The 27,061-nt window shown below is 46.7% G+C and overlaps 1 protein-coding gene across 2 annotated transcripts; it reads right to left on the bottom strand.

Moving 5' to 3' along the window:
- Positions 1-545: 545 nt before the first annotated feature.
- On the bottom strand, positions 546-18,386 carry GSS (glutathione synthetase). Of its 2 annotated transcripts, none has more exons than XM_073309929.1 (13): positions 18,246-18,386; positions 16,168-16,313; positions 13,935-14,080; positions 12,016-12,091; positions 11,125-11,264; positions 10,791-10,907; positions 10,008-10,088; positions 8,440-8,517; positions 5,520-5,586; positions 4,682-4,876; positions 4,257-4,338; positions 3,292-3,481; positions 546-1,885 (listed from the first exon to the last, which is right to left on the bottom strand). In XM_073309929.1, the coding sequence occupies exons 2-13, from the start codon at positions 16,303-16,305 to the stop codon at positions 1,762-1,764; spliced, it is 1,434 nt and encodes a 477-aa protein (XP_073166030.1). In that variant the 5' UTR covers positions 16,306-16,313; positions 18,246-18,386; the 3' UTR covers positions 546-1,761. The 2 variants fall into 2 exon arrangements, with proteins under 2 accessions (XP_073166030.1, XP_073166031.1); XM_073309930.1 differs by lacking the exon at positions 18,246-18,386 and adding an exon at positions 18,016-18,129.
- Between the last annotated feature and the right edge of the window lie 8,675 nt (positions 18,387-27,061).

The raw sequence follows: 27,061 nt of genomic DNA, 5'->3' as shown, positions 1-27,061 counted from the left end.
ATTTTCCTGTTTCAGTTGCTCAAGCATATCATGCATCTGAAGTGCCCGATGCCCTCGCAGCAGGGCCTCGGCATTCCCGTGCTCGACAGGTTAGGTTACCTCTTCTCTTGTTTTGGTTCCGTTACTTGCCTCACCAATTTTATGGCATTTCGCCTTAGCCATCTCACAGCCACGGCAATAGTCTACCCTTCTTACTTTTCTTCTTCTTCTTTCAGGCTACTGTCCCAACCATAGCCTTACGTATTCCAGTCCACCTTTCCCCACTTTCTTTTTTAAAATCCTGTGGCCTACCTTTACTTGTTACCCAGCAGGTCTATTCCTCATTGAACCCTGTGGGGATCTGAAGGGAAAAGAAAGGGGGGTCCCTAGCTCAGAGTTTGCTGTTATGTTAGATGTCAATTCCTACAGTGGACAGCTCACCACTTACCAAATCAGCCATCAGGGTCAGCCAGTGCCGTCAGTTTGCGTGCGTGTGCTGTCCCAGCTCTGTGCAGATAGCTAGTACAGCGGACCTCCATAACATTACCCAGAAAGACCAGACTCGGTTCAGTGGCAAAGGCCCTTGGCCAGGTTTATTGCCCTTAAGACACAGTATTAGCCCCCTGGCTCTATGGTTACATGTAAGCTAACATGAGTGCCCACTGACAAGGGCTCAGCTCAGTCAGCAGCAGGATTTTCTGTTGCCCCCTCCTATAATTTCTCCTTTTATACATTGATACAAACAAGTTACGTATTACACTCCTGGCATGAGTGGTTACCAACCCTACACCTTGTTTGCGCTGGTTTGAACAAGACATCTCCATCCATCGTTCTAGCCTTCTATCTTTGTCCTACTTGGGGTTGGTGTGTTTCTGTACACTCTCCTAGGATTGTGTTTGTTTCCATAACTCTGTTGTGGTGTACCTGTACCAGCCTTCTGGAATGTGCTTACATTAATACCCTGTACCTAAAACTTCTTCGGAATGCCTGGGCTTTAGCAATGCTAGCTATGCGTATGCCTCATGCATGTACCAGACAGTGAACTTGTAAGCAAGCAACTGCTTTTTGATAGTCTGACTTTTACTCATAGCTTTTTTTTTTTTGCTGACTTTGGTTCAGGCCTCGCTCCAGGCTCTCTCTCTACTACAGTGGCTAGCAGCATTAGGGTGGGAAGCCCTTAACTAAATCCATCAACCCTCATTTCTGTTCTCCATCTTCCTTTCCTTTGGCCCAGAAAACAAATGCCCTCATAGGTAGCAACTAAATGAGAAGCAGAAAATGTGGAAGGCACATATAACCCTCTGGGATCAGGCACTTAAGGAGAGACTGGGCAGCTGTAGTGTCTTGAACAGGGTACATATGGAAATCCCAACTCCTAGTTACAAGGAGTTCTGAACAATAGGTTGGCCTCATTCCTGAGAAAGCAGCTGCATTCAGGACAATTCAGACTGTTACATTCACATCTGGCTGCCTGGAGCAGAGGTGGTGATGGGTCTGTGGATTAGCTTGTGTGAAGTTATCAACAAGGCAAAAAGATCAGATGAGAACCCAAGACTTTCTGAGGGAAGAATTAAAAAGGAAAGACTTGGGTGGGGGAGTAGCACAAGTATTTGGTACAAGTGTGATTGCACGTACCCTCCCCATGATCACTGTGCTAGGAGGGGGAATGTCCCTGTGGTCCTGCTTACAGAAATTTAACAAGACACTGAAGTTATCAAACCCTAAAGGAAATCACAGCTCTTCTGGCAGCAGTTAGGGCAACAGATGTGGGAGGTATCCTCTTCATATCACATAGGGAGTATCCAGCACAGCCACCCCAGCTGCCACCCCGCCATCTGCATGCTCAACTGCCTTGGTTCGCAAGAGGTGACCGACGTGCTTATTCACCACAATGTCCTTCCCCTGCCTGCAATGAAAGGTTAAAGTGAGCAGCTGCAAAATTTAAAGCTTTATTCAATGTCTGGCATTTCTACTGATCCTAGATCTGCAGAATTCTAGCCTGGTCCCCCTCTGCCACAGCCCTGGGCAATAGGACATGTGTAAAACACTTTGGGCCTAATGGTAAGGCTTCTCTTCTGTTGAGAACAGATTTGTATTACTGTAGCACCTAGGAGCTGTAGTCCTGGGCCAGGATTCCACTGTGCTAGGCAAAGCACAAACAAAGACAGACCCTGCCCCAAAAAGATTAGATGTGAGCCTGTTTCAGGAAGAGTACATCTACCAAGGAAACAATGCAATAATAGCACCTTCACAACCATAATCCCTAGGTCACAGCACAAGAAAGAGCTATATTGGCAAATTAAATTCAGGAAATTCATTAGACTTTGTGCCTTCAACACATGACAGGAAAATGAGAGGCAACTGGGCCTGCCTAAGATTAGAGCAGGCTGGCTGCAAGAGAGGGGGGAAAGAAAAAAAAAAAACCTGTCAAGTTAAAATAGTTGTAAAACTAAGGAATTTCCTATGGCACTAGCTCCATTTTTCAATTTAAAAAAAAATTTCTCTTGCCCTAGGTATGTTGACTACTGTTTGCATTGGGCTTGTACATAGGCTAGTCAATTTCTCATCAATTGCACTTTAGTTCTTTCTCCCTAGCATATCCAGTGTTGGGCTGTAAGTGCTGCTGAGGAGAATGTTTGTCTTCAAAACTGTATATAATGGATTTCTATTCTGAAATCATGGCAACATTTCTAGGGGCCCTGGAGGGGTTGGGTTTGTCCATACACAAAAAGGGGAGAGTCAAAGCATCAGCTGACATAGTATCAAAATACATAGTACAGGGAAAACTGTACAGTAAGCAGTATTGCTCAGCTGCATAGTCCATTCAGTGAAAACCTCTGGCCTGGAATGTATTCGAGGCTGCTGCACAACTCAGCACCAGAGAGCACAGAGAGACCTGCCAATATTAATATCTTTTTCTCTGTGGTACCTGGCTCATGAAATTCCTGTAGGGCCTAAGATCCTGAAGATGACACCCTTGGAAATCAAGTTTCTAATCCTTTTTACTTCAGGCAGCTTATGTTCCAGTCTGCTGGCATGAATTCTAATTGTATTTTAAACTGGTAGAGTCTGGCACTAGCTGGGAGTGCAAGTGTGCCACAGTTTGGTGCCTGTGTGACATGCACAGAAAGCTATGGACAGAGGTGATGTTGGAAGAGCTGCATTTCTGTTATGCACTCATTTCCGCACACTTGTCTGGCTGGTGCTGCTGCACTGTAATGCCTGCTGCTCAGAACTGTTTTAATTTACCAAAGCTGAGGGGATGGCCGAGACCGGGACATGGCAATATTGCAAAGAAAGCCAACTTCTCACCTGATGAAGACACCAAAAAACCCCAACTCGGAGATACATTCTGATATTTTCAAGGGACTGTGAGCCCTGAGCAAGTAATTCATTGATGTCCGAGGTGTGATCTTATCCATTAGGATATAGGAGGACCTCTCAGGGCTGTCTTTAATCTTCTCCAGAAGTTGCTTGAGCTCTTCCCCATAGAGATTGTTCCCTGGTAACATACAATCATACATTTCAACAAATCCCCACAGCAGAAGCCATTGGATCCAGTTGCATTAGATGGCCCTGAAGAAACTGCAAATGGTGCAAATGTGAACATCCACCCATGAAGCAACGAGGATGGATGCAATCACCACCCCCTGGAGACAGCACTGGCTCTCCATGGAATTCTAGATTCAATACTATGGGCCTGGTTTCCACTAGTCTGGGTCCTGGGATCCCCTCAGTGATCACCAACCCCAACAACTGCAATCATGAGCACTATCAATGGGTGGGAGTGGGGGGCGCACAGGGGCTGGCCCATGGCTGCAGAACAGCCTGCAGGTTTGAAAGACAGGTTAAAAAGACAAATCTCTCTATGAACAAGAGGCAGGAAAGAAGGAAAACCAAAGCTGACCAGTCAACTCAGGATGTTGGAAGAGATGAAGATGCTTGTACTAATTGGGCAGAGACAGAAGGAAGAGTGCATAAGTAAACTTGCTGGGTGAGATTTTGTGCTGTGCCTCCAAGAGGTGCAACACAAAACTCACAGAGGGGGAGTGAAGATGGCTTTAAGCCACTTCTGTGTCCTAATGCCACAGCTGGTAAGAGGAAAGCCGAAGTATTACATACACCAAATATGGCGTTATAAGGCACCTTGCCTGTTCCAGGTATCTTACGAACACTGCAATGAAAATACAGAACAAATATCCTAGAGAAATGCAAAGGCCTGATCCTCCAGCCAGGCTGCTGGGCTCTGTAGCTCACAAATCAAGGAAGCTGAATACCTCCGCCTTCCCGCTGAGGCTTTAGCACATATCGTTCCGGATCAGCAATGGCCATTGCAACCATCTTAGCACCTTCTTCGCCCTAGTGGGAGACAGAAATAGCAACAGCAAAATCCCAGCAGTATTTCTGTCCCTGTTTCTATCTCCAGAACAGCTGGCTATTTGTTCTACTCCAAAACTGAGCAGAAATACCACACCCCGCACAGCAAGTTCACTGAAGAGGCCAGAAAAACACAAAACAAAAAACAACTTGAAGTCTTAAATTTGACACTGTTTAAGAGAGGGTTTTTTAAATACATTTTTCACTACTCTCCTACTGTGCTATAGTTTTTAACTAAAAGGTCACACAATCAAATCAAAGCAGGTGTGAACTAGGTAGGAGACAGAAGTGTTGCTTTATGCACCACGTAAATGAGACTACTTACCATATCCAGGGAATAGAGGCCAGTAAATGTCGCTCTTATCCGAGCAACCGCCTCAGCCCGGCTGGGCAGTAATCTCTCCACGACTCCTGGCTGGCTCAATTCCTGCTGAACTTTTTTGGTCCCAGCAAGTTGGGTAGCAATGTCAGGACACTTAACTGCTTTGGACCTTTCAATCAACAACCGTGCCTCCCAGTTCTAAGAGGGAGATATAGCAAGAGTCACTTGAATGAATGTAGGTTCCCTGATCCCCCACATGTATTCCACTTCCTATAGTTAAACATTCTCATGCAGCCCCAGCGGACAGGAAAGGAGCACACAGAAGGCATGCAGACCCGAATCCATGTGGGTCTTTTCCTACTGCTGGAAGAAGCACTAGCAAATGATTCTTCACTGGATTGGCTCAGACAGACAGCTCAGCACTGGTGGTGATTCTACGCTCTGGTGCTAGTCTGGAAGTACCTTATTGCCTAAAGCCTTTTAAACAAGGATAAAAATCCATTTCAGACATGTACTTTTCCAACATGGTCCTAATGCAATACTTCAGGTCAGACATTACCTCTAGTCAGAGGGTTACATTACCAGTGAATGTGTCCCCTTCAGCTTAGTAAAAGCACTGAACTGACAACAATGTGCAGCAGAAAATTGTTTTGAGAAGAAATCTGTTCATACGTCCCAGATATTCCCCAAACCAGCACTATCCAAATGCCAGGGGTGCACTGAAGAAGCTCAGATAATTAAGGGATTTCCAAGGTAATTTACAAACTTGAGGGACGAATGACCCCGTTCAGGGTAACTGAACTTGGTGTTTGCTTTTTAAATAAAAGCAGTCAGTACCCACCTGTTTGTTATAGTTCTCTGGCATGTAACCTTCTCTGTAATACACCACCGCAACCTCTTGGCCTTCCCTAGAATAAAGACCATCATATCAATCCATCCTCCTCTAGCCCTCAGACTGTAATACGGATGGCTCTCCCTCCATGTCCTGAAAGCGAACATCTGTGAAGAACAATGCACGTATAGACAGCTCTGTGGGTAATGATTAGCTAGTGGGGCAAGCAACTGATGATGGAGCCAGCTGTGTATGGCACGCATGCAAGGCTTTTCACAGAAGAGTAGCTAGAAGCCTCTGGTTATGCATCAGAAGATCAACAATTTGAGAAATGGAGCGTTCAGAACATACGAACAATCAGACATGAACTCCTTCAAGAGCAACAGTTATCTAGCTTTTTAAAGCACCTCCCGTCCCAGTGCACAGACCATCTCCCCTTCTATTTGTTGTTGCGTAACATCCCTGTGGCAACTACAACAATTGCTTCTATGGAGAAGTGACTGTAGGAAAGTTCTGATGTATTTTTAACTACATTTAATACCATCAGTCTTCTGCTCTTGGTCACAGTAAAAGCTAATCACATTTTGGGTGAAATCTTGGCTCTGTTGAAAGTAATGACAAACTCCCATTGACTTCAATGGGGTCAAGATTTCATCCACTGTCTCCTTGACATCTCCTCACACCCTTGCCAGTGCTCTTCTGCTACTGGTCCCCTTCTCAGCTCTCCTGCACATACTTCCCTTCTCTAGTGAAAATCCATAAATTTTAAAACCAGAAGTGACCATTATACTGACCTCCTGTATAAGATGGTATGATGGGATAACGTGATTTTGGTAATTAATTGATCTTTAAATATTCACGGTAAATAGGCCCAACAGCCTGTGATGGGATGTTAGATGGGGTGGGATCTGAGTTACTACAGAAAATTCTTTCCTGGGTGTCTGGCTGGTGAACCTTGCCCATATGCTCAGGGTTTAGCTGATTACCATATTTGGGGTCGGGAAGGAATTTTCCTTCAGGGCAGATTGGAAGAGGCCCTGGAGGTTTTTTGCCTTCCTCTGTAGCATGAGGCCCGGGTCACTTGCTGGAGGATTCTCTGCTCCTTGAAGTCTTTAAACCACAATTAGAGGACTCCAATAGCTCAGACATAAGTGAGAGGTTTTTCGCAGGAATGGGTGGGTGAGATTCTGTGGGCTGCATTGTGCAGAAGGTCAGACTAGATGATCATAATGGTCCCTTCTGACCTTAGTATCTAAGAATCTATGAATTCAAGCCAAAGAACCTCACCCCGCAAACTCTGCATCAAGCCCAAATGCCTCACCAACTGCCTTGTCCTCCTCTCCCTCCACTCCCCCTGGATATACTGTCTGGTTTTCTTCTCTCCAGGACAATCCTCTCCCACCAGTGGTTCTGGTCCCTCTCCAGCAACATCTGGCTCCTCCAGTATGTTGATAGCTCTGGCTCTATCTGCTGCTCTACAGAAGTGGTCCAGGGTAGATGCATCAAGACTGTCCTCTGTTTCTATGGACACCCAGATTTTTCTTTGCAATGAAGAGCCTGGATGCGACACCACCAGCTGGAAGAAGAAGGCCGCACTGTGTGACCTGCCTGCTCTCTGCAGAGCACCAGCTAACACTCCATAGACCACAGTTTGAGAACCACTGTCCTAAAATATTGAAGTTGTTCTTCCCAAATCACTGGAAGAGCAGTTTGCCCTAGATTTGCCATTAAGTCTCAGATATGAACAACAACTCTGATATCTTGATAATGCAGGTGATCTTAGTATATCCACTCTCCAGTTCAGCAGCTATCACAAGACCAAGCTCTGGCTTCACCAACTCTGTACATGATCAGTGAGTAACAGCTGGAGAAGTTAATTATATACCACGTATGATTTAAAGGGATTCAGTCAGTAAGAAAGGAGGAATTCCTGGAGGAAACGTACACATTGTTTGATATGATATCTCTGATTAAAAAGTCGGGGGTATGGGACACACACACACACAAAACTGTAGAAACATCAAATGTGGAACTGGAGAGAAATGAATGTAGCCACATAGCTAAACTTTGGGACATGACTTGCCCCGTTTATGGTTGGACAGCGTCATGCACACTGAGGACCTGCCCAAAACAAATGATAATAAGCACCATATTTGGATTTTGTGAATGTCACACTATAGTTTCAACAGTCTGACCTGTGTCAGGACTCCAGGAGACTGAAGAGCAGAAATAGTGAGACTTTCTCCAACTAATGAATAAGATGGAGGTTACAACAACTGAGAAGAGTAAGGGAACAGTGCTTCCTATGGTGGCACTAATAACCATGCAATAAAGTTCTCCCAGTAAACGTACGTTCCCATGAGCAATGTGTCACACCGCCAGTAAGCAGAAGAGTGCTCTTTGGGGCACCCTCTAGGACAGTGTTTCTCAACGACTGGTCCATGGACTGGTGCCGGTCCCCAAGATCTCCCTGACACACTTTAAGAAGGCAGTAAAGCCAGTGCCTGGTACCAAAAAGCTTGAGAAACACTGCTCTATAACTGTTACGCTGTTTTTATACACACACATGAACGAAACATGCCATCCTGCCAGGTCCTCAGGGCTGTGGTTCAGAAGAGGGAATTTATGCCTCCATGTAAAAAAACAAAAAAACAACCCAGAAATGGTTTCTAAAACCATTTCAGTTCCAGTGAATCCAGGAAAAGCAAGCTCTGGATTTCTTATTGAAGAGGATAAAAATGTTAAACCTACTAAAATCTCAAAAGAGAGGGATATGCCACCAATTTGGACTGAAAGTTGCCATTTACTGAGTGTGATGTGAAAAGAATGTCTCAGACCCACCTCTGCCAATCTGGGGTCACACATCTGTGTCTAATGCCTGTTTAAGAACACAGCAGAATGCTGTGGCAGGGCCTCGGCAAGTACTTACATGTACAGTCTCCTGTCGTTATCTAAAGATGCCTTTTCAAACACATCTTCAAACCGTCTCCGGATCACCCGGATATTCCTTTGAGAGAGGAGTGAGAGTCATTGAACTTGGCAAAGAGACAGATATCTGCAAGTGAAATCACAAGTGGAATCTACATCCCCAATGGCTTTAGAGCCCTAGAGGAAAAGGGTAAGGCTTGCTGGCTTCTCTTCCCTTTTTCCAAGGTAATTTAACTCTAATAGATTTTCCTCGGCACCCAGAGCTCTTAAATACTGGCGAGGAGCCAAGGTAATGAAATTAAAAAGGTCTATGTGGCTGGCCCATAATCAAGTGTCCCCTTTCCATCAAGGAGATTGTCCCCATCACTCCTGCCCATCGTATTAATATACATAGCACAAAATAGATAAAAAAGCAGAAAGATACATCCCTAGGTTTTCATACCACTGTAACTGGACTAGGATCCTTTGAGAAGTCACTATAAGGATAGAGAATTGTGATGGTCTTAGGTCATAATTTAGATTTGAAGTGGGGGAGGGGTTGAGGGTATAAGGGGAAGTGAGGTGGTGTACAACCAAGCCTATTATGAACAGAAATATTCCCCTGCACTGTTGTGACCCCCCAAATACAATAGCATTGCTCTAATACAGGAGGACCATCAGAAAGTATCAGTTTTATTCTTTGCTCATAGTCTAAGACAGGGGTAGGCAAACTTTTTGACCCAAGGGCCACATCTGGGTGGGGAAATTGCATGCAGTGCCATGAATGTAGGGCTGGGGCAGGGGGTTGGGTTGCGAGAGGGAGTGCAGGGTGTGGGAGGGGGTGAGGTGTACAAGGGGGCTCAGGGCAGGGGGTTGGGGTGCAGGAGGCGTGCGGAGTATACAAGGGGGGCTCAGGGCAGGGGGTTGAGGTGCAGCAAGGGGCTTGGGGTAGGGGTGCAGGCTCTGGCCCGGCCTACCTGGAGCAGCTCTGGAGTTGCAGTGATGCGCACCGAGGCCAAGGCAGGCTCCCTGCCTGCCTGCCCACCCTTGCCCCATGCCGCCACGAGAAGTGGCCAGCACCACATCCCTGCTGCATCTGGGGCAGAGGGCTCCTCGCATTGCCCTTGCCTGTGGGTACCTTCCCTGAAGCTCCCATTGGCTGGGAACGGGACCTGCCAATGGGAGCTTCAGGGGAGGTACCCACAGGCAAGGACAATGCACGGAGCCCTCTGATCCCCCTCCCCCAGGGGCCACAGGGACATGGTGCTGGCCGCTTCTGGGAGCGCCACAGGGGTGGCAATCCTGCAGGCCAGATCCAAAGCCCTGAGGGGCTGGATCTGGCCCATGAGCTGTAGTTTGTCCACCCCGGTCTAAGAGCATGTCTATTGCCCAAACTGAAACGCTAAGTAACCCTAACACAAGTGTTTAAAAGCAAATTGGATTTTTAAATGCTCAATTTTAATAATCTAAGATAATACTAGAAAGACATGCAAGGTTTTTTTGTTTGTTTTTTAAAATGAGTTATGTGATCTGGGTCCTTGTAAAGTGGGATTAAACAAATTATTTCATCCTAAAACGTTAAACAGTTACCTGGTCCACAGCTCATTTTCTATGCAGCGTTGGTCAAAAATATTCCTTTCGGTGTCTGCAACCAGGAACACCACCACAGCCCTGAAATATACACCCCAAGAACTGCATCAGAACCTGAAACACACCCCACACAGAACTATGGACCTCTAGCTAAACATTTCATCTTTTAAATTCACTTTGGTGGTGTGTGTTGCTTGCATGGCTTTCCAACTGATGTTCTTTGCTAGTTCCTAGTCCACTGCTAAAAGGCAGTGCCAGGTGCCGTGTTCTTACTGAAAAGTAGCTCTGGGCAGGAGCACAAGGGGAAGAAATAGGAGGATTCAAGAATGGCTACAAAAAGTCTTCTAGCAGTACAAGTCTTTCATGCCTTTTAGGGAGTACCTGTGGGCAGCTGGATACTGTGTAATTTTAAAGAAAACAGTGTATGGCCAACCCAGTAACTTTGTGCTCTGTTTCAGAGTAGCAGCCGTGTTAGTCTGTATTCGCAAAAAGAAAAGGAGTACTTGTGGCACCTTAGAGACTAACATCCGATGAAGTGAGCTGTAGCTCACGAAAGCTTATGCTCCAATAAATTTGTTAGTCTCTAAGGTGCCACAAGTACTCCTTTTCTTTTTGTGCTCTGAAGAACAGAGATCCTCCTTCTCTGGGATGGTAGGGGAATTAGAGCACTACAGAGTTAAAAGAAATGTTGTATATATTAAATAGATCCCTTTTAAAAGGTGCAGTTCGAGAAATAAATGTGTACTCATCCTGACATCTTCCCACAGGCTACTCCTCCCTTACCTGGTTGAGCCATAGAGTTCCCAAGCTTTCGCAATACCCAAGGCAATCCCTTTGCATGGATTATTGTCCAGTAACTTCGAAGCTTCCTTGGACTTCCCCAAAACATTCAATATGTGCCTGTGATATAAGAGAAATAACAAAATCACATGATGATCCCAGCTGACCTAGGATTTGTAAAACAGAAGTTCAGAGAGTTTGTGGATATTAAGAGGTTATGACAGGGTGACAGCACAAGACACACAGAGCATGCAGACTGATGGTTTGCTGAAACCTCCTCACTGGCTAAGCAATGAAGTATCCGGGACTGGCCTTTGTTTCAAAGGGGTTCCCTTACCGATGCACAGCAGTGGTTCTCGAAGTAAGGCCTCCGAAGCTGGCAGCAATGGTGTTTATTTCGATTTGCTTCAGTGCTGGAGTGCCATCTGCACCAAGGTCAACCATATAATCTGAGCGATTTATTCCTAAGAACACTGACTGAACGAGAGGGAAAATAAAATACAAAATATAGCACACGGCCATTCCTCCACATCTCTGACCAGCATAGTGAGGCACCTCACTTGCCACAGGCCACTTTGACAAATTCACTTAAAAACCCCCTTTTTTAGGGCTGCAGCCAGCAATCTTCACTCTGATAAAGTAACCACTGGTGTCAAATAGAGTTTTGGCAGAGTAAAGACTGTTGGTTGGGTCCTTAGCTTATTTCCTGCATTTATTTGGACAGACATCATATGAAACCCTTATCATTTCCCTCTTTCATATACATCCCATGGCAAGAAAAGGTAACTGATGTAACTGTGCTACAAAAGAAATTTAACAGCACAGGAAAGCCCTTAAGTGCTACTTCTGACCCAGCTACATTGAACTGGAACTCAGCAAAATGCTCTTTTGAGACTTTCAGAAGACAACATTAGATGTATGTATAATCACGGTCCTCTTTCACACAAGGTTAGACTGCTCCCAGCAATACCCACCAAAAATACTTAGAGGCATGATTGCTGAACGGTCTCATAAAATGGGACAAGTTACTCAAGATACCATAATCTAGAGAGTAGCCCTATACATCCTCCTACTGACTGAACAATTCAAAAATCAACCTGTAGGAGAGATCTTTCAAATTACCAAAAAAACCCAAACTTCCATTATGAAAGAAAGGAGAGTGGCTGCTAATGGGGCGGTGGGAGGGGGAGAGGAGGGAAGAAGGGGGAGACTACTTCCTGTGGGATACCTGAGCCAACCCTTCTTTCAGAACTTGCTTGTAGATTTTAAAGAGATGAGCTGTGAAGTCATCCACTTTGATGGTGCTAGAGAAAAAAAAAGAGTATACCAATCAATTTACTTTGCTATAAGGGAGATAGATTTCCTCAGGTAAGGGCTTTATTTATTATCTATTACATGGTGGAAGCTACAGGATACACTCCCCAGCACAATGCACAGGACTGTGGTCAGACCATGCTCTTGAGCATTAGTAAGAGCTGCACAAGCTCAAGCCTCACCTAGAGCATTTACAATGTACCCTTGTGCCTAAGGCAAGAGTTTCAAGTGGTCAGATAACCCTTATCCACACACACAGCAATAGGGACCCTGATAAAAAGCTTCTCTGTGAAGAAGGTTCAGAGACTCATACAGTTAAAGGTCAGAAGGGACTGTCATGATCATCTAGTCAGTCAGACCTCCTGCATATCGCAGGCTACAGAACCTCACCCACCCACTCCGGTAATAGGCCCCCTAACCTCTGGCTGAGTTACTGAAGTCCTCAAATCATAGTTTAAAGTCTTCTAGTTACAGAGAATCCACCATTTACACTAGTTTAAACCTGCATGCGACCCAGGCCCCATGCTGCAGAGGCTCTCCCTCCCATACTCTCCCTCTGCAGCTGCCAGTGTGAATCTCTGTGAAGGAAGAGAGAGAAGACAAACAGAAGATAGAGAAAAGCAGCAAAGATAAAGACCAAAAGTCTCCCCACTCCCACTGGGGTCTGGTATAATAATTTACAGTGCAAATTCTGGGGGCCACCACCAAATTCACGTTTTGGTAGTTTACTGGCTGGCCATGCTGCACATCACTGTACTCACCACTGTATAACCCTTCTAGAAAGGGCCCTGGCACAAACTACATGTATGTTCTACTCCAAACAACTGGATTACTTACTAGCAATAAGTTGTTTACATAACACACTACCCTCACTTCCCCTGGCCAAGGGGAATCCTGGGCCTGGCCACATAGCTACAGGTATCAGCTACTAGGTTGGGGTGTGGACGTCTTTTCTGGCAAATGTCCATTTAGACAGCCCTGCAGGTTAGATGGCACAACCTTTAGTCCCTTTCCTCCCCCCACAAGGGTCAGAACAGATCAGTCATGTTGCCATAGTACAACAGCTCTTTGAACATACAAGGTGCACCCTCAGCTCCCCAGGATTACTAGACAGGTAGGGATAGCAACAGATGGAGCTGAAAGTCTGACAGAATTTTGGTCCAAAATTTGGGGGAAGGCCCAAGCATCTTGTCTTTGTGGAATATTTTATTACATGGTCTGGCAATCAGAACCTGCAGCTCTCAGACCCTCCTGGCCATGCCAACAGCTGCCAGAAACAAAACCTTCAGCGAACAGCGATACAGACAGCGAGATCCCAGTGGTTAACACTGAATTTAAGTCTCAAGCAGGTTCCCAGGTGGGAGGAAAGTCTGTAAGACCATCTGAAGTGGAGCATATAGTGGGGCAAGAGAAGCCCTACCCATACCCCATTTTCCCATATAGATCTGTCATCTTTTGCAAGGCCCAAAGAGACCCAAAACCCTTACTGAAAACAGCTAAAAAATACTAAACTTAAATAAGAATGTAGAGTCTAATGCACCTAACTACTTATGAACTACTGGCAACCATTTTATAAAACCTAATGTGGTGGGGAAAAGGAGAGGTTAGTTCTGTGACCAGTCTGGCAGACAGAAAGTGTAACCTGTAGCAGAAGTGGTGTATTTATACCCTGTCTGTAACCTGAAGAACTTGAGGGACATCCATAAACTATCAGTAGAGATGACTGAGGGCAGCAACTCAAGAAGTAACAGCAAAAATGGACTAAGATTAAGAGTGATAGAAGCTTTACTTTTAAAATATTTGTTTAGTTAACATATACAGTACAATACATACCTAGCAAGAGTGCGTTCCAGGAATTCCGCGTTCTGGCTAATAGCATCCACAAGTAGGTTAAAATCTTGCTGAACAGCATAGGCTTGTTCAAAGATGGTGCTTGGTACTACAGATGGGAGCAATGTAAAGGGAGCATAATTCACCACCTGCAGATAAGGGTCCAACAATGGAGAAGTCAGCCATTTTCCTCACACTTCCTTTTCCTAACAGACTGGGCTGAAATCCTCTGAAAGTGTGGCCCAGCCAGTTCTCATTTAAATGAGTCCCAATTTAAAACTGACATATTCTAGACTAGATCCTTACTTCATTTGTCCTTGAACAGACTTTCCCTCAGTACACCACAGGCTGCATTGCCTGAACTTTGGCATGTCTACTTTTGAGTGTTTCCATTTTACAAAACTTAATATAATGGAATTTGAGTTGGGAGACCTCAGTAACAACTCCTTAGTTACAGCTGTGTTGAACTTTTCATTTAACAGAGTATAATCTCTGTTTCCACTTTAATGGTAGAATGTAGACTCCAGATTTACCACAAGTACTGTTCAAAGAACAACTGAATTTTATAGTATATCCAGTTCTGAAATTTATCTCTGAGGGTCTCATTATTTTTGACTCACTTTGGCTACTCAACTCCAGTCACTGCAAATTCCAGACTCTTCACCTCTTCACTGAAACCACATCCCAGGCATAAGCCACTTTGAAAACAGCAATTTTATACAGGACAAAAGTTATTCTCCTTGTTTGTCATAACCTTTTGTGCACGCCAAGAGAAGCCAACTCCTCTCTCAGAAGCCAATGTGTATGCCTGCTCTGCAACTCTACCTCCCTACTCCTCAGCATCAAATCCTAGAATTCCCTAGGCCCCGGGGTGGACAAATTACAGCCCATGGGCCGGATCCAGCCCACCAGCCATTTTAATCTAGGGAGCGGGGTCTGGGGCTTGTCCCACTCCAGCCAGGGAGCAGGGTCAGGGGCTGCTCCGTGCGGGTCCCGGAAGCAGCAGCATGGCCCCCCTCTGGCTCTGACGCAGAGGCATCCAAGGGGCTCTGTTCCGCACGCTGCCCCTGCCCCAAGCACCGACCCCCCATGGCCAGGAACCACGACCAATGGGAGCTGCAGGGGTGTGCCTGCGGACGGGGCAGAGCACAGCAGAGCTGCCCAGCCACACCTCCGCGTAGGAGCTGGAGGGGGGACATGTTGCTGCTTCCAGGAGCCACTGGAGGTAAGCACCACCCGGAGCCTCCACCTCAAGCCCCAACCCCAATTTTGTGAGCATTCATGGCCCGCCATACAATTTTTATACTCAGATGTGGCCCTCAGTCCAAAAAGTTTGTCCACCCCTGCCCTAGGCAGATGCTGATCTGCGAGAGACTGACTGGACAGCAGAGCCAGCATAAAACACAAAGATACATGGCAGAGATATACTCCACAGCATCACTGTCAGTCTTCTCTAGTCTTCCTACAGCCTGCCCATGGAGATGCCAGGCAACTAGCCAGCCTTCAGCCAATACACAGTCCCTCTCTCTTACAGGCTGCTGGTGGACCTGATCAGGTCCACAAACAGGATCCTGGTCTGACAGACCCTGCTTATAACACACGAGTTCCCCTCTGGCAAGTTACAGTAGGTTCACCAAAGGGAGAAGTTGCCTCCCAAGCAGAGCTGGTATCCCTGCGAAGTCCAGGCCATTTAAGGTGACACCATCCTCTTCTCCTTGTTCAGCTGTGGTGGTAGCTGAAGGTTCCTGAAAAGCAGAACCTCCCACTGACAAACTTCTTGGGATTTACCAGAAATGAGCTCTGCTCAGATATTGGGAGCACATCCATCACACCAGGACTGCCCCTGGGGAGAGTGAACACACAGCACTGACATCCACTGTTAAGCCACCACATCCAAACTTCATGTTTTCTCATGGACAAATAAAACAGATTTTCATAATGCAGGTAGATCTCTCAGTAGAATATCTTAGTCTGACCACAGTTGGTATTATGGAGTGTGGTGAAAGCTTACTCTGCTATTGTCTCAACTCTGGTTAGTCTCCTGTGGAGCTGTGCAGTTACTGCAAAATATCGCACATTTCATGACGACTCAATAAACAAGCCTCATCACTTGCAACCATCTCCCTCCCAAGAGCTTGTCCTATGGGGCAGAAATCCTGCTGAATCATTTGATCCTTTTCCAAGAATGCATTATTTCTATGTGAGAACACCGAGTAGTTAAATAAGCCGAGCTTACGTCGGATGAATTGGAATCCTCTTTGGTCCTCATCAGAACTCCTTCAAGCAATGCTGCATCCACAGCGATCGCAGCTACCTCTGGAATGAGCTGCTCATTGTGCAAAACATCTTCCCATAGGGCCAGGTGGGCAGTCATTTCAAATACTAAAGACAGAAGAGAAGTCACTCACAGGACGGGGAGGGAACAGAGTCCAGTGCTCTTTACCTGTACATGGCCTAACCTTTTTTGCTTAGTAGGTGATGGTGGTGGGGGTGTGAAAGTGGTTGTTTTGTTTTAAATTAGACCAGATGGAACTGCAATTTTCTCCTAGCTTTAGCAAGTTCCCTTCTGTATTGAATTCTGGTCTGGATAGCAGAGGTGATATACGCAGGGTTGTTGAACAGGCTCTTAGCATAATATAGGCCTTAGTCGGCATTTCTTACTCAGGCAACACTCACACTAACTTCCCTGTGACATTTGCCCAAGAGCCAAACAGGTCCTCAGGCCAGGCACTGTAACTATCTTCCTGGGGCTTTTGACCCAACTAATTGTTCTAATATCACCTATTAAACATAATAGATGCATATTTAGAGGGAAAGGTATTGCCAGATATAGAAAAACTGTTTCTGTGGGGAGAAGTAGTAAAGCAGATACTCATGTTTTCATGACCCTTAGAAAACTGACTTAGCAGAGAGGTCAAGGACTAACCCAACTCTCTTATCTGCTCTACTGATTGGTACCTTGTTTGTGACCATCCAGAACATGGTTAGGATATAGCCACATGGTTAGGAACTATACTCTTTTTACCATACTTGTGAACAGGGCTGTAACACAAGTATCAGGCTCTCACCAATTTGTAATTTCTATCATGACTGCCAAGCTGCATCTGTGTAACTTGCCCTCAGCTGCCAGAACAGTCTGGCAAAAGTACCTGACTGCGCCAAGAACCACATTTTTGCACCACAGAGGTACGGTTGAGCAAGGAAATATCATGCAGTGTTGATGCACTGAAATATGTTAGTGCTGTAACTATATCAGATGAGCATGTCACCATTTCTAATTACAATGAATACAGTCCTACATGGTGCACAGAACTGGTCCTGCCAGGGCAGGGTTGAGGCCTACTGATGAGGCAGCATGTCCGTGGGAAGCTTGCATCATCATTGCTCAGGTTGTACTATCTCTGCAGATAAACAGAGACCCCTCAGGGCGCAGATCGCGGCTTCTTTACGTGCTGTACAAAGCATTGCTCACGTTTATTACAGCACTCTATAAATGTAACGGAAGTGTCAATAGAGCCTTTCAAGGCATAACGTCACCGGGAGAAGTGTCATGTTGGAAAGAGGACAAGCCTACAATCGCTATATAGACACCTGCTTTAGAAAGGAGTCAGTCATTTAACTGGTCAAGTTGAAACAGACATCGGTATTTAAGGTGCGTGCCTCTCAGCAAGGCACACAAAGCCCAGTGAAGGGCTTCTCGTTGGCCACAGGATACCGCACCCTGGGCTGCGTGCCATTTTGGTTATAAGTCTAGTTGATAAACAATAAGCCCTTTTAAATATACCAGTTAAGTTCGTGACCTATTCCCCCAAATAAGCCAGTCCTACGGGAACAAAGGGGAAGCCCCCCCAGGGCAGCCGCCTGGAAGTAGCAGCCCGGCGCTTTGCACAGCCGGGCCCACCGTACCCACAACGCTCGGAGCCAGCACCAGCGTCTGGCTTGCTCCGTTATCCCGCCCTCAGCGCGTCACGGCCCGTCCGGCCCCGCCTGACGCCGAGCGGGGCCCGGGGAGCGTGTGACCCGCTTTGGCGCCTGCCGGCCCGCGGGCGCCTTCTGCCCGGCCCGGGGCAGCGCTGTGACTTACCCCGGGTAACGCTGCGCGCCCCCCCAGCCCCGGGCCGCCGGGAGGACCCGGCCCGAGGAGCGGACGGACCCGGGGGTGGGGGCAGAGCGCGGGACGGCGCGGCCCCGCCCCGCCCCGCGGGATCCCTCCCCTGAGGCCGCCACTCGTCAGCGGACCGAGCCCGGGGAGGGCCCCTCCCCCACCTGCCAGGGGAAGCGACCGGCCCCGGCCCCGCCCCCTAGCCCCCGTACCTAGCTCGCGGCACCGGCCGGCTGCGCGTGCGAAGGGAAGTGTGCCCTTGCTCCGCTCAACCCCTGATTGGACGCGCCTCTCTCAGCGCCCGGAACGGCATCGAGCGCTCGCCTTCTCCCATGATTGGCAGGAGAGTGGGCCTATCACCGGGAAGTAAGGAGGGCGGGCGAGGTCGCCAGTCAGGGCTGGACTCCGGACCAGCTACAGAAGGAATCAATCGTAAGCGGGAGGCCCTGCCTCCCCCCCGCCGCGTACTCAGGCGCTCAATGCGCCTGCGCCGGGCTCTCAGTCAGGCCCTCACGGCGCTTGGCGCCCGACAAGGGCTGAGGAGCAGTGGCAGGGCGCGAAGCCGGGGGCCGGGCTGGCCTCGTGCTCTGATCCGCGCGCGCCAGGCTGCAGCCGCCGGCCGCTGGGCTCTGGCCTGGCCCGGGTGGCGCGCCGTGCCTTGCCGGCCTCGCTGGGGGCTGAGCCAGCCCCTCAGGGTGCTCAGGCCCCGACCATGCACATCGTTAAACACCCCACTCGGTGCCTGCCGCGGCAGCGTCTCCCCCCAATGCCCTGCCCTATGCGAGTTGCTGGAGGCCACCTGGGGAGCAGAGTCACCCCTCGCTCTCCGGCCCACGCTGGCCAGCTACCAGCGCTTCAAATCCACGTCCTCGACGGCGACCTCTCTCAAACGCAGCCTTGGACCGGCCCATTTTTGTCCCGCCACGATCGTCTTACCTGGTGAACCCAACACCCCGTGTGCAGCCGCTCCGTTCCCGGAGCCCAAGCTGTCCTCGTTCAACCCTGGTCCAGGCACTCCTGATTCCCTCCTGCTCGCCGGCTGCCAAAGTCTGGAGGAGGGGAGGCCTGCTTAACGGGACTTCTGTGGTCAGCTGAAGCAGGGTTCCCTGCGTATCATCAGCCCTTGGAGTCTGTCCCCTTCTCCTCAGTTCGATGTCCCCCCGATACCTAGAGAGACAAGGGGAGGGTGGTAATACCTTCTGTTGGTGAGAGAGAGAAGCTTGCAAGCTACAGAGAGCCCTTCTTCAGGTCTGGGAAAGGTCTCCCTGATACCTACACAGCTTTGCTTCATGCTTCCAACTTCTCTCACTACTGAAGAAATGTGACACCAAATTTTTTTAGCATAGGCCGACATCTTGGGACAGAAAGTGATCCACAGGCCGAGAATAGGTTCCTCCGTGGGCCCAGTCTGGGACGCTGTGTCTAACACTGAACTTTTTCTTTAAAAATCTCTCAATGTTGCTATATGACTGATTCAGCTCCATTGGGGCTAGAAAAAGTGGGAGCACTAATGTAGACTGACTGCTGATGCTTTTACCACTGTTGTCCAACTCTGCTTAAAGCAGGTCTAGCTGACACAAGGCTAAAAATACAGGCAGCGAGTTTATAACAGCACTCCCACCATTGGAGGGCACCAGCACTACAGCAGTTGTGGAAGATTTGAAAGAAAAAGCTCAGACGCTAGCCAGAGAGAAAGAATCTAAGCAAAACCAGCAGCTCCACAAATTTCTGCTCTTTGCAGTTCATAAATCTTCATCTATTGAATTTACCCTGAATAGATAAATGGTGAGTGGTGTCTCTCATTAAGTAGGTTTTCCTGTCAATGAGGAAAGAATAAAAGGGGAGGGGGGATAGGACTTTTTAATGATAGTGTGGCTCCTAAGAACACCCAGGGAAGCTCGGCCTTAGAACCATACAGATGGGTGAAGACTGTGTTGTTACCTCTGAGGTCCATACATAGTAAGAGATCTGTGAATGATCCAAAGAATCAGCTGAGCAGATTACTTCAAATAGCCAGAAGGTGTCAGACCTAAGTAATTGGTGTCAAGCTGCTTCCAATAATCACAAAGGTCATGATGCAAGTATTTCACACATGGCAAAAGACAGCACTGCAGAGCCATCCACGCCACATTTTGCTTCAGCCCCATCAGGATCATTGGTCTGTACTTCTCTGATCTCGTTGCTTGTAAGAGCTCTGATTAAGCTCATGAAGGACCAAGCAGTGATATTTACAATAGCCACCATCTGGCCAAGAAGACTCTGGTGTACCAGTTATTGGTGAGCTACTGCTCAATCACATGTCATGGATCTTCTGTTTCAAAGTCTAGTGCTGCACCCCAATCCAGCAGCCCCCATTTTGTCATTCTGGTTGCTGCGAAGCACATATTAACAAGGGGGTATTATACTATGATGAAGTAACAGATGCCATTACATTTTTCAGGAAAAAATCCTCATATAATATACGTCAGGATATGGAGAAAGTTTGAACACAGGTGCTATGAGGAAGAGCAAGAGTTAATCAAAGGCTCGAATCCCTGTCATCTGGGAAGTCCCGCAAAAAAGAAGGGGGCATAAAAACTGCATCTTCTTACTCAGCAGGTCTGCTTTGTGTATATCAGAGCTAGAGCTGCTGGTGACAAATACAAGCTTCTTCTATTAAGAGCCAACCACAGTTGTAAGGCATGTGGCAATTCTCCAAAAAAGGCTATTTTTTGGAGTTTAATGTACCCACCTTACACCCACCCACATCATATATCATTTGAAAGCTTATTTTCTGTATGTTTAGGTAAGGCATGATGTGGAGCTGTCAAGTGATGCTGTAAGTGAAACAATGGTACCCAAAAAGAGAAAGTGTCATTTTTTGCACAGTTCCAGAAATACAGCAACACGATTGAGTACAGCTTTTTACTGTTTAAGTTAATTTCAACACCTTAACATGGTGTTTATTGGTTAAAGCTATCATAGGATAATGTGTTAAAGATTTTTATTGGTTTTGCATGGGCAAGTATTTTTTTCCCAGGATTGATTAAGCTGTTTAGCGTGTGGCAAGAATGACCAATATCAACATTTTCCAATATACTAACATGAAATGTTTTCGCATTGCATACAGTATTCTTAATTGTCAAAGTATCTCACATGTCATTCTAATAGTTTTTTTATATTTTCAATTGAAATTTGCTGACCAGATCAATCTCAGACTGAAGGTTTCAGAGTAGCAGCCCGTGTTAGTCTGTATTCGCAAAAAGAAAAGGAGTACTAGTGGCACCTTAGAGACTAACCAATTTATTTGAAGGTTGTGCACCAGCAGCATAGATTGGATGCTCGTAGTTTGTCCTGAACAGTGGGTAGATATAAATGTATGTGAATTCCTAATGTAATGCTTCTCCATTTGTAAGCTTTTGTACATACAATGTAGCATCTAGGCTGCCTGGTTGAAGGTTTTAATTTGTAATGCATGCAGTACTAGCCTTTGAAATATTCTAGAAACTAGCTTTTAATTTAGTGATATTTATGCACACTTAGTGTTAGAGATGATCATACAAAGCTTTATATTGGGCTACAATCAAAGTGCTCACTAAACAAAAATGGCAATTTTGATACTAACAGTCCTAATTTATATCTAGATTAGCATAAGCCTGTTTACTTGTACAAAATGAAAAATGGTGGTAATGGTGACAGTAATGCTAACAAGATACTTTGAGAATTTTAACTCTACAGGAAAGTTACACTATATGAAGACATGGAGTATACAGACCCCTTAAAGCTTACATCAAAGAGAAAAAGATTCTCTACAAACTTTGAAAAATGTTTGTCAAGGAAATCAAAACAATACAAAACTGTCCAAAGCCACTAATGCTGGACAGAATTCTGTGATGCTGGCAGCAGAAGCCAGGAGAAATTAATAGTATTAGCATAGGATGCCTTTTCTAGTTTAGATGATGTGCCACCAATACTCTATGACAGGGCCTGCTTTCAGAAATACACAAGAAAATAGACTTTGACACATGTCAGAGTTGTAGTGAACCCAGGAAAGAAAACAGACAATCTGATCAGACAGTATCATATTCACCCGCTTCCAGAGTACGCACATCTTCCAGTGATTGGTCCTGTTGCATCATTTGCTTGATAAAAAAAACACACAACACAAGAACCCTAATAAAATAGAAACACTGTAGAGAGCAACCAATATCAGGGAGGCAGCACCTCAAAGAGGAGATGATGATATGTTGTGCAGAAGAATACCTGTGGAAGACTTGATTGCTAAGGATGCAATTTATCACTCAACATGCCTTTCTTCCTACTTGAGTAAAATGAATCTTAAACTAAAACTATCTAGTTACACTTCAACAATACAGTCATCTTATGACACCGCATTTCAATCAATTGATTGAAGAAATTTATATAATATCATTATCCAGCAAGAAGGCTCTTCTATCCAAGCTGCTACAAAGATATAAAGCCCTACTTCTCTCAGATGTAGAAACTGCAAGCAATTCCGACAGCAAGATTAGAAAAACATTCTGGTTCTGCAATTTCATTCCATGCACAGCGCAAACTAGGCAAATCTACCTTTGTTCTATAAAGTGCAACAACATTAGCTGATGCTATCCAAGCTACTAGTAAGCTGAAGCAGGAATTTAAGACATCCAAATGTTTGGTCGATGTTCTTCTGGTGAGGGAGCCTGATGAATAGCTTTCAAATGACTAAGTGGTTTTGTATAATGCCACTTCAATCCTTCAGTCTGAAATAGCTAAAATGAAAGCCTCAGAATATTATCCAAAGCCAGATGATTGTGGTTTAGAGAAGTCATCTACTTTTGTGCCCCAGTTTGTGCAAGAGTTTCTTTGTCCGTTCGTTGATGGATAAAAATGTATATAATTCACCCAGCAATGAGTACCATCTTTCAGAAGACATTCAAATAATTCACCACTGCACATAAACCTTGCTGCACCGCTACACCATGAGTCTGGGGCCTGTAATTTAATTGACAGGCTACACCTCCACTGATATCAATTATGATGAACGGAAGCAATTCATCACTAGTGCTGCAAACACTGAAGTAAAAAGACTCCAGGGAGATGTGTTCATTCCAAATGGAATTGTACCACTACATGCGGATGGAAATCTCATCCATGAAGGAGATAATATAATCAACATGGAGATCCTTGACTGAAATAATATCTTTCATTCAATGGATAGAGTGGTATTTCAAGAACAGTCTCCAGATAGTCCAGCATCGCAAGAAATATCACTGAAGTGTGGGGAAAAAAAATGTCACTCTACCCAGGCAGATTCTCTTATGCAGCGTTTGAAAAACCAAAAAATGTCCAGCACCAGTTCACCATGAAAAATACTTGAGAAAATCAACTGTGTCTGTAGTCAGAACAATCTTCCCTGCACAGAACTGTATATACCAAGAGAATAAAGAATGTGGCAACCCATGATGATGATGACTAGAAATGTCACCAGTGCTGTTACATTTCAATGATGCCTGTACGTATTTATTATTAGATTTTTTTTTTACCCTTTAGATTGTTGTTGTGATACTTTGAGGTCAAAAGAAATCCAAATTTATGTCTTAAAATAATACATAGTCATTAAACAGAAACTAATGCAAATATTTCAAAGTGGTCATTTTAATGTGTTGATAAATAATGACGCTATCCCTGTTTTTTATGGTAGGGGCACTACTTGACAGCTCCACAGCAAACCTCATCTTCAAGTACACACAATAAGCTCTAGAATGATATATGATGAGCGTGTGTGTAGAGAGGGTACATTAAACTGACCAAATCAGTGGTGTCTGCTCCTCCTTTATATCAGATGAGAAAGCTGGAGTCTATTTTGCCTCACACGTCAACAGAATTATTAACTAAGTTCCATTTGCAGCATCTTAGTGATTGGTGATGTGTGGACCAGAAGTGTTCTAGATGGAACCTGTGTCATTGGCATGTGGGATAGATCAGTTTTTAATTTGTAGATTCAGCACTTTGGAAATGGAATCAGCGAGACAAACCTGGAGCTCCGAGATGCCTATTGTGAAGTTACTAGCCCTATTCTGGATCAAATTCAGCTCTGGTGTATGTGCTCACAACTCCCAGTGAAGTCCAGTAGCGGTCAGTGAAGTTAATGGAAGGTATGCCCATTTACCCCAGGGCCAAAAACCAGAAAAAGGCTCTCTTACTCCACAATGAGCGTGTCCCCACAAAGAGTTATTCCAGAATAGCTGGAGTGCTTTAAATTCACACCCTACCTCACTCCGCCTGGGGGAATAATTTCTCAGGTAGACAAGCCCTGCACCTTGCCAGTCCCTAGGGCCCGTGCGGGCAGGGAGGCACTGCGCAGAGCTTCACACTCCCCTCGTTCCCCTTCCCAGGGCAGTTAAACCGCAGAGACCCCCACGGAGGAGGAGGGAAGCTGAGCCTGATGCTATCAGCTCTCTCTCCTGAGCTGCTCACTTGGCCCTTTGCTTACTGCCCAGCCCAGGCGGTTTGGCCCTGTCTGGGCGCCGGGGCGGTACTGTGCCACGTACCGCATGGGGATGGGGGTGCCACTTGGCAGGGAGGTCTCCTGGGCAGGGCGCTGACTTGGGAGGCTGGTACCCGTGGAGGGGCCCCCTGGCTGCAGCCCCCCGTGGGAACAGACCCGCCCCCCGTGGGAACAGACCCCCCCCGCTGGGGGATGAGCGCCCAAGGGCGAGGGGAGTCCCAGGCGGAGGGGCTGGCACCGGGAGGTGCGGGACCCTGCCTGACACGGAGAGTCCCCGGGCGCCGCAGGGGGGCGGGAGGCAGAGTCCCCGGCCAGTGCCCCCCGGGGGGGGGCGTGGGGGGGGCTGAAGCCGGAACTCCGTCACAGTGCCGTATGACGTCACCCCGCGGCGCTGTGAATCATGCTAATGTCACGCAAATCCCCCCCGGGGACCCGGAAGCGGCGGGCGCGGGGGCAGCAGAGGCCATGAGCCGCGGGAGGGGCGGAGCCTGCGGGTGAGAGGGGCGGAGATCGACCCCCAGGGGGCGGGGCAGGGCAGGGCCTGGGGTAGCTCTCCCCATGGGGCTGGCAGGGTTGAAGATGCATAGGGGGCAGCTCTCTGAAGGCGGCTGGTGTGGTTATGGGTGCACATGGGGCAGCTCTCCCCATGGGGCTGGCGGGGTTATGGGTGCACATGGGGTAGCTCTCCCCATGGGGCTGACGGGGTTTGGGTTGCATAGGGGAAAGCTCTCCCCATGGGGCTGGCAGGGTTGGGGTGCATAAGGGGCAGCTCTCCCAAGGCGGCTGGTGGGGTTATGGGTGCACATGGGACAGCTCTCCCCATGGGGCTGGCAGGGTTTGGATTGCATAGGGGGCAGCTCTCCCCATGGAGCTGGTGGGGTTGAAGATGCATAGGGGGCAGCTCTCCCCATGGAGCTGGTGGGGTTGGGAATGCCACTGCTAACACCATTTTAACTGTGGCAGCAATGTCAGAAGCTAAAGTGTAGATGGGCCACCAGCATTTTTAACACCTGTCAGCTGGATCTACTGTAAGAAGGGTTATGTGTGATGGTGTTAATATGCCACCAGTGCTGTCTACATGAGGACTTCCAACATTGCTACCACTGGTGGAACAGAACACATGGCACTGGAGGGATATTTTTGGAAAAATGATCTAGTTTGGATAGGGCCTTTGTGAAACTGATTTCTGTAAGAAATAATAAAAAACCCACCCTTTTTATTTCCAAGAGCTAATTCATTTCAATCTGCTTAGTTCTCAGAGGGGAAAAAGTTATAGTTGGAAGAAGATGTCAGTAGCAGAAAGAAAGATACAAATAAGCCCTCCTGAATGTTTTCATTGTCACTACTTGAAAAGGGAGGATGGTATCCCCTTAACAAACACAAATGACATTAAGCAGTTGAATGAGGATAGAGACAATGCTTAAAATGTGTGTGTGGGGTGACCCACAAGGGGTTGCAGGCAGGGTGGCCTCTCGCACATTCCCAAAATGCCAGACATTCTGGTACTTCCAGAAACAGTGGGCCTGTTGCTGCCATAACCTTGCACACATGGTACATGGGAGGTCATGCCACGTGGGGGGGCCATTTGGAAGAGCATGCTGCCCTGCCTCCGCTGGTGTGACCTCGCACACACAGTGTGTGCAAGGTCATGCTGGTTGGGGCAGAGTGGCATGCTGTCAATTATGGTGTTGCCTGTCTGATACTGGACAAAACCACATCTGGTTTTGCCTCAGTATTGGATGGGGGACAGACAGTACAAAAGCAGGACTGTCCAGTTGAAAAGCAGATGAGTGGCCTGCCTAGTTGCAGGCCAGGCAAAAAAATTACTTTTTAATTGTGCCAGGTTGCTGAGGCACACATTTTAAGCACTGCCTTACCAAAGCTGCTGCTCCCAGATTAGAATAGACCGCTCAGTTTTTTCAGACTGAATATAGATTAATTCTCTCATCTGATTCTTATTATTTCATTTGTCTTTAAATGGGAGCTGCTGATGCTTCACAAGATGGCGGAAGAACTAGATGACCAGATCTTTTATGTTTCCATCTCTATGTAAAGCTGTGTAGTTATGCAGTAGCCTATGAATCCTCTGCCAGATTTCTGCATCTCTTGCAACCTGGTGGTGATAGTGGTGTTATTTTTCTTCTTTTGCCAACAGTGAAAGAACCCTAGCTCTTTAGCGCAGACATCTTTGTGTTGTGTTTGTACAGCACAGTGGGGTCCTGGTCCACTACCACTACCAAAATACAAATTAACAATCACAATAATATCACTAGGGCTCTGAAAATCTATAAAAAGACACAGAGCCCTACTCTGTCTGAAAGAGGTGCCCTGAGGGCTCCATCTCTCTTTATCTTTCCCAATAATCATAGAAACCCTATTGAATACATTGTGAGGAGTGGATGAATTAGTCAGGTATCTTATTTAATTATTTGACATCTCTACAAAGGTCAGATTTTTTTCCATCAGTGGCATCAACCTCCCTGTTCCAAGGAGTTATTTTTTCAAAGCCTCTTCTAATATGTTTATATTGTAGGTGCT

The sequence above is a fragment of the Lepidochelys kempii genome, chromosome 13 (assembly GCF_965140265.1).
Source record: "Lepidochelys kempii isolate rLepKem1 chromosome 13, rLepKem1.hap2, whole genome shotgun sequence".
Classification (NCBI taxonomy): Eukaryota; Metazoa; Chordata; order Testudines; family Cheloniidae; genus Lepidochelys; species Lepidochelys kempii.
Note: the sequence above shows the minus strand (reverse complement) of the source record. Positions and strands in the feature narration are given on the sequence as shown.

Bases quoted from the DNA above. Each gene is read 5' to 3' on its own strand.
- GSS (XM_073309929.1), bottom strand. From the start codon at position 16,305: ATGACTGCCCACCTGGCCCTATGGGAAGATGTTTTGCACAATGAGCAG. The intron at 8,518-10,007 runs GTAACTGTTTAA...CCTCTCTCAAAG, and splicing joins GAAAATGAGCTGTGGACCAG to GAATATCCGGGTGATCCGGA. The intron at 4,877-5,519 runs GTGGGTACTGAC...TCTCCCTCTTAG, and splicing joins CAGAGAACTATAACAAACAG to AACTGGGAGGCACGGTTGTT.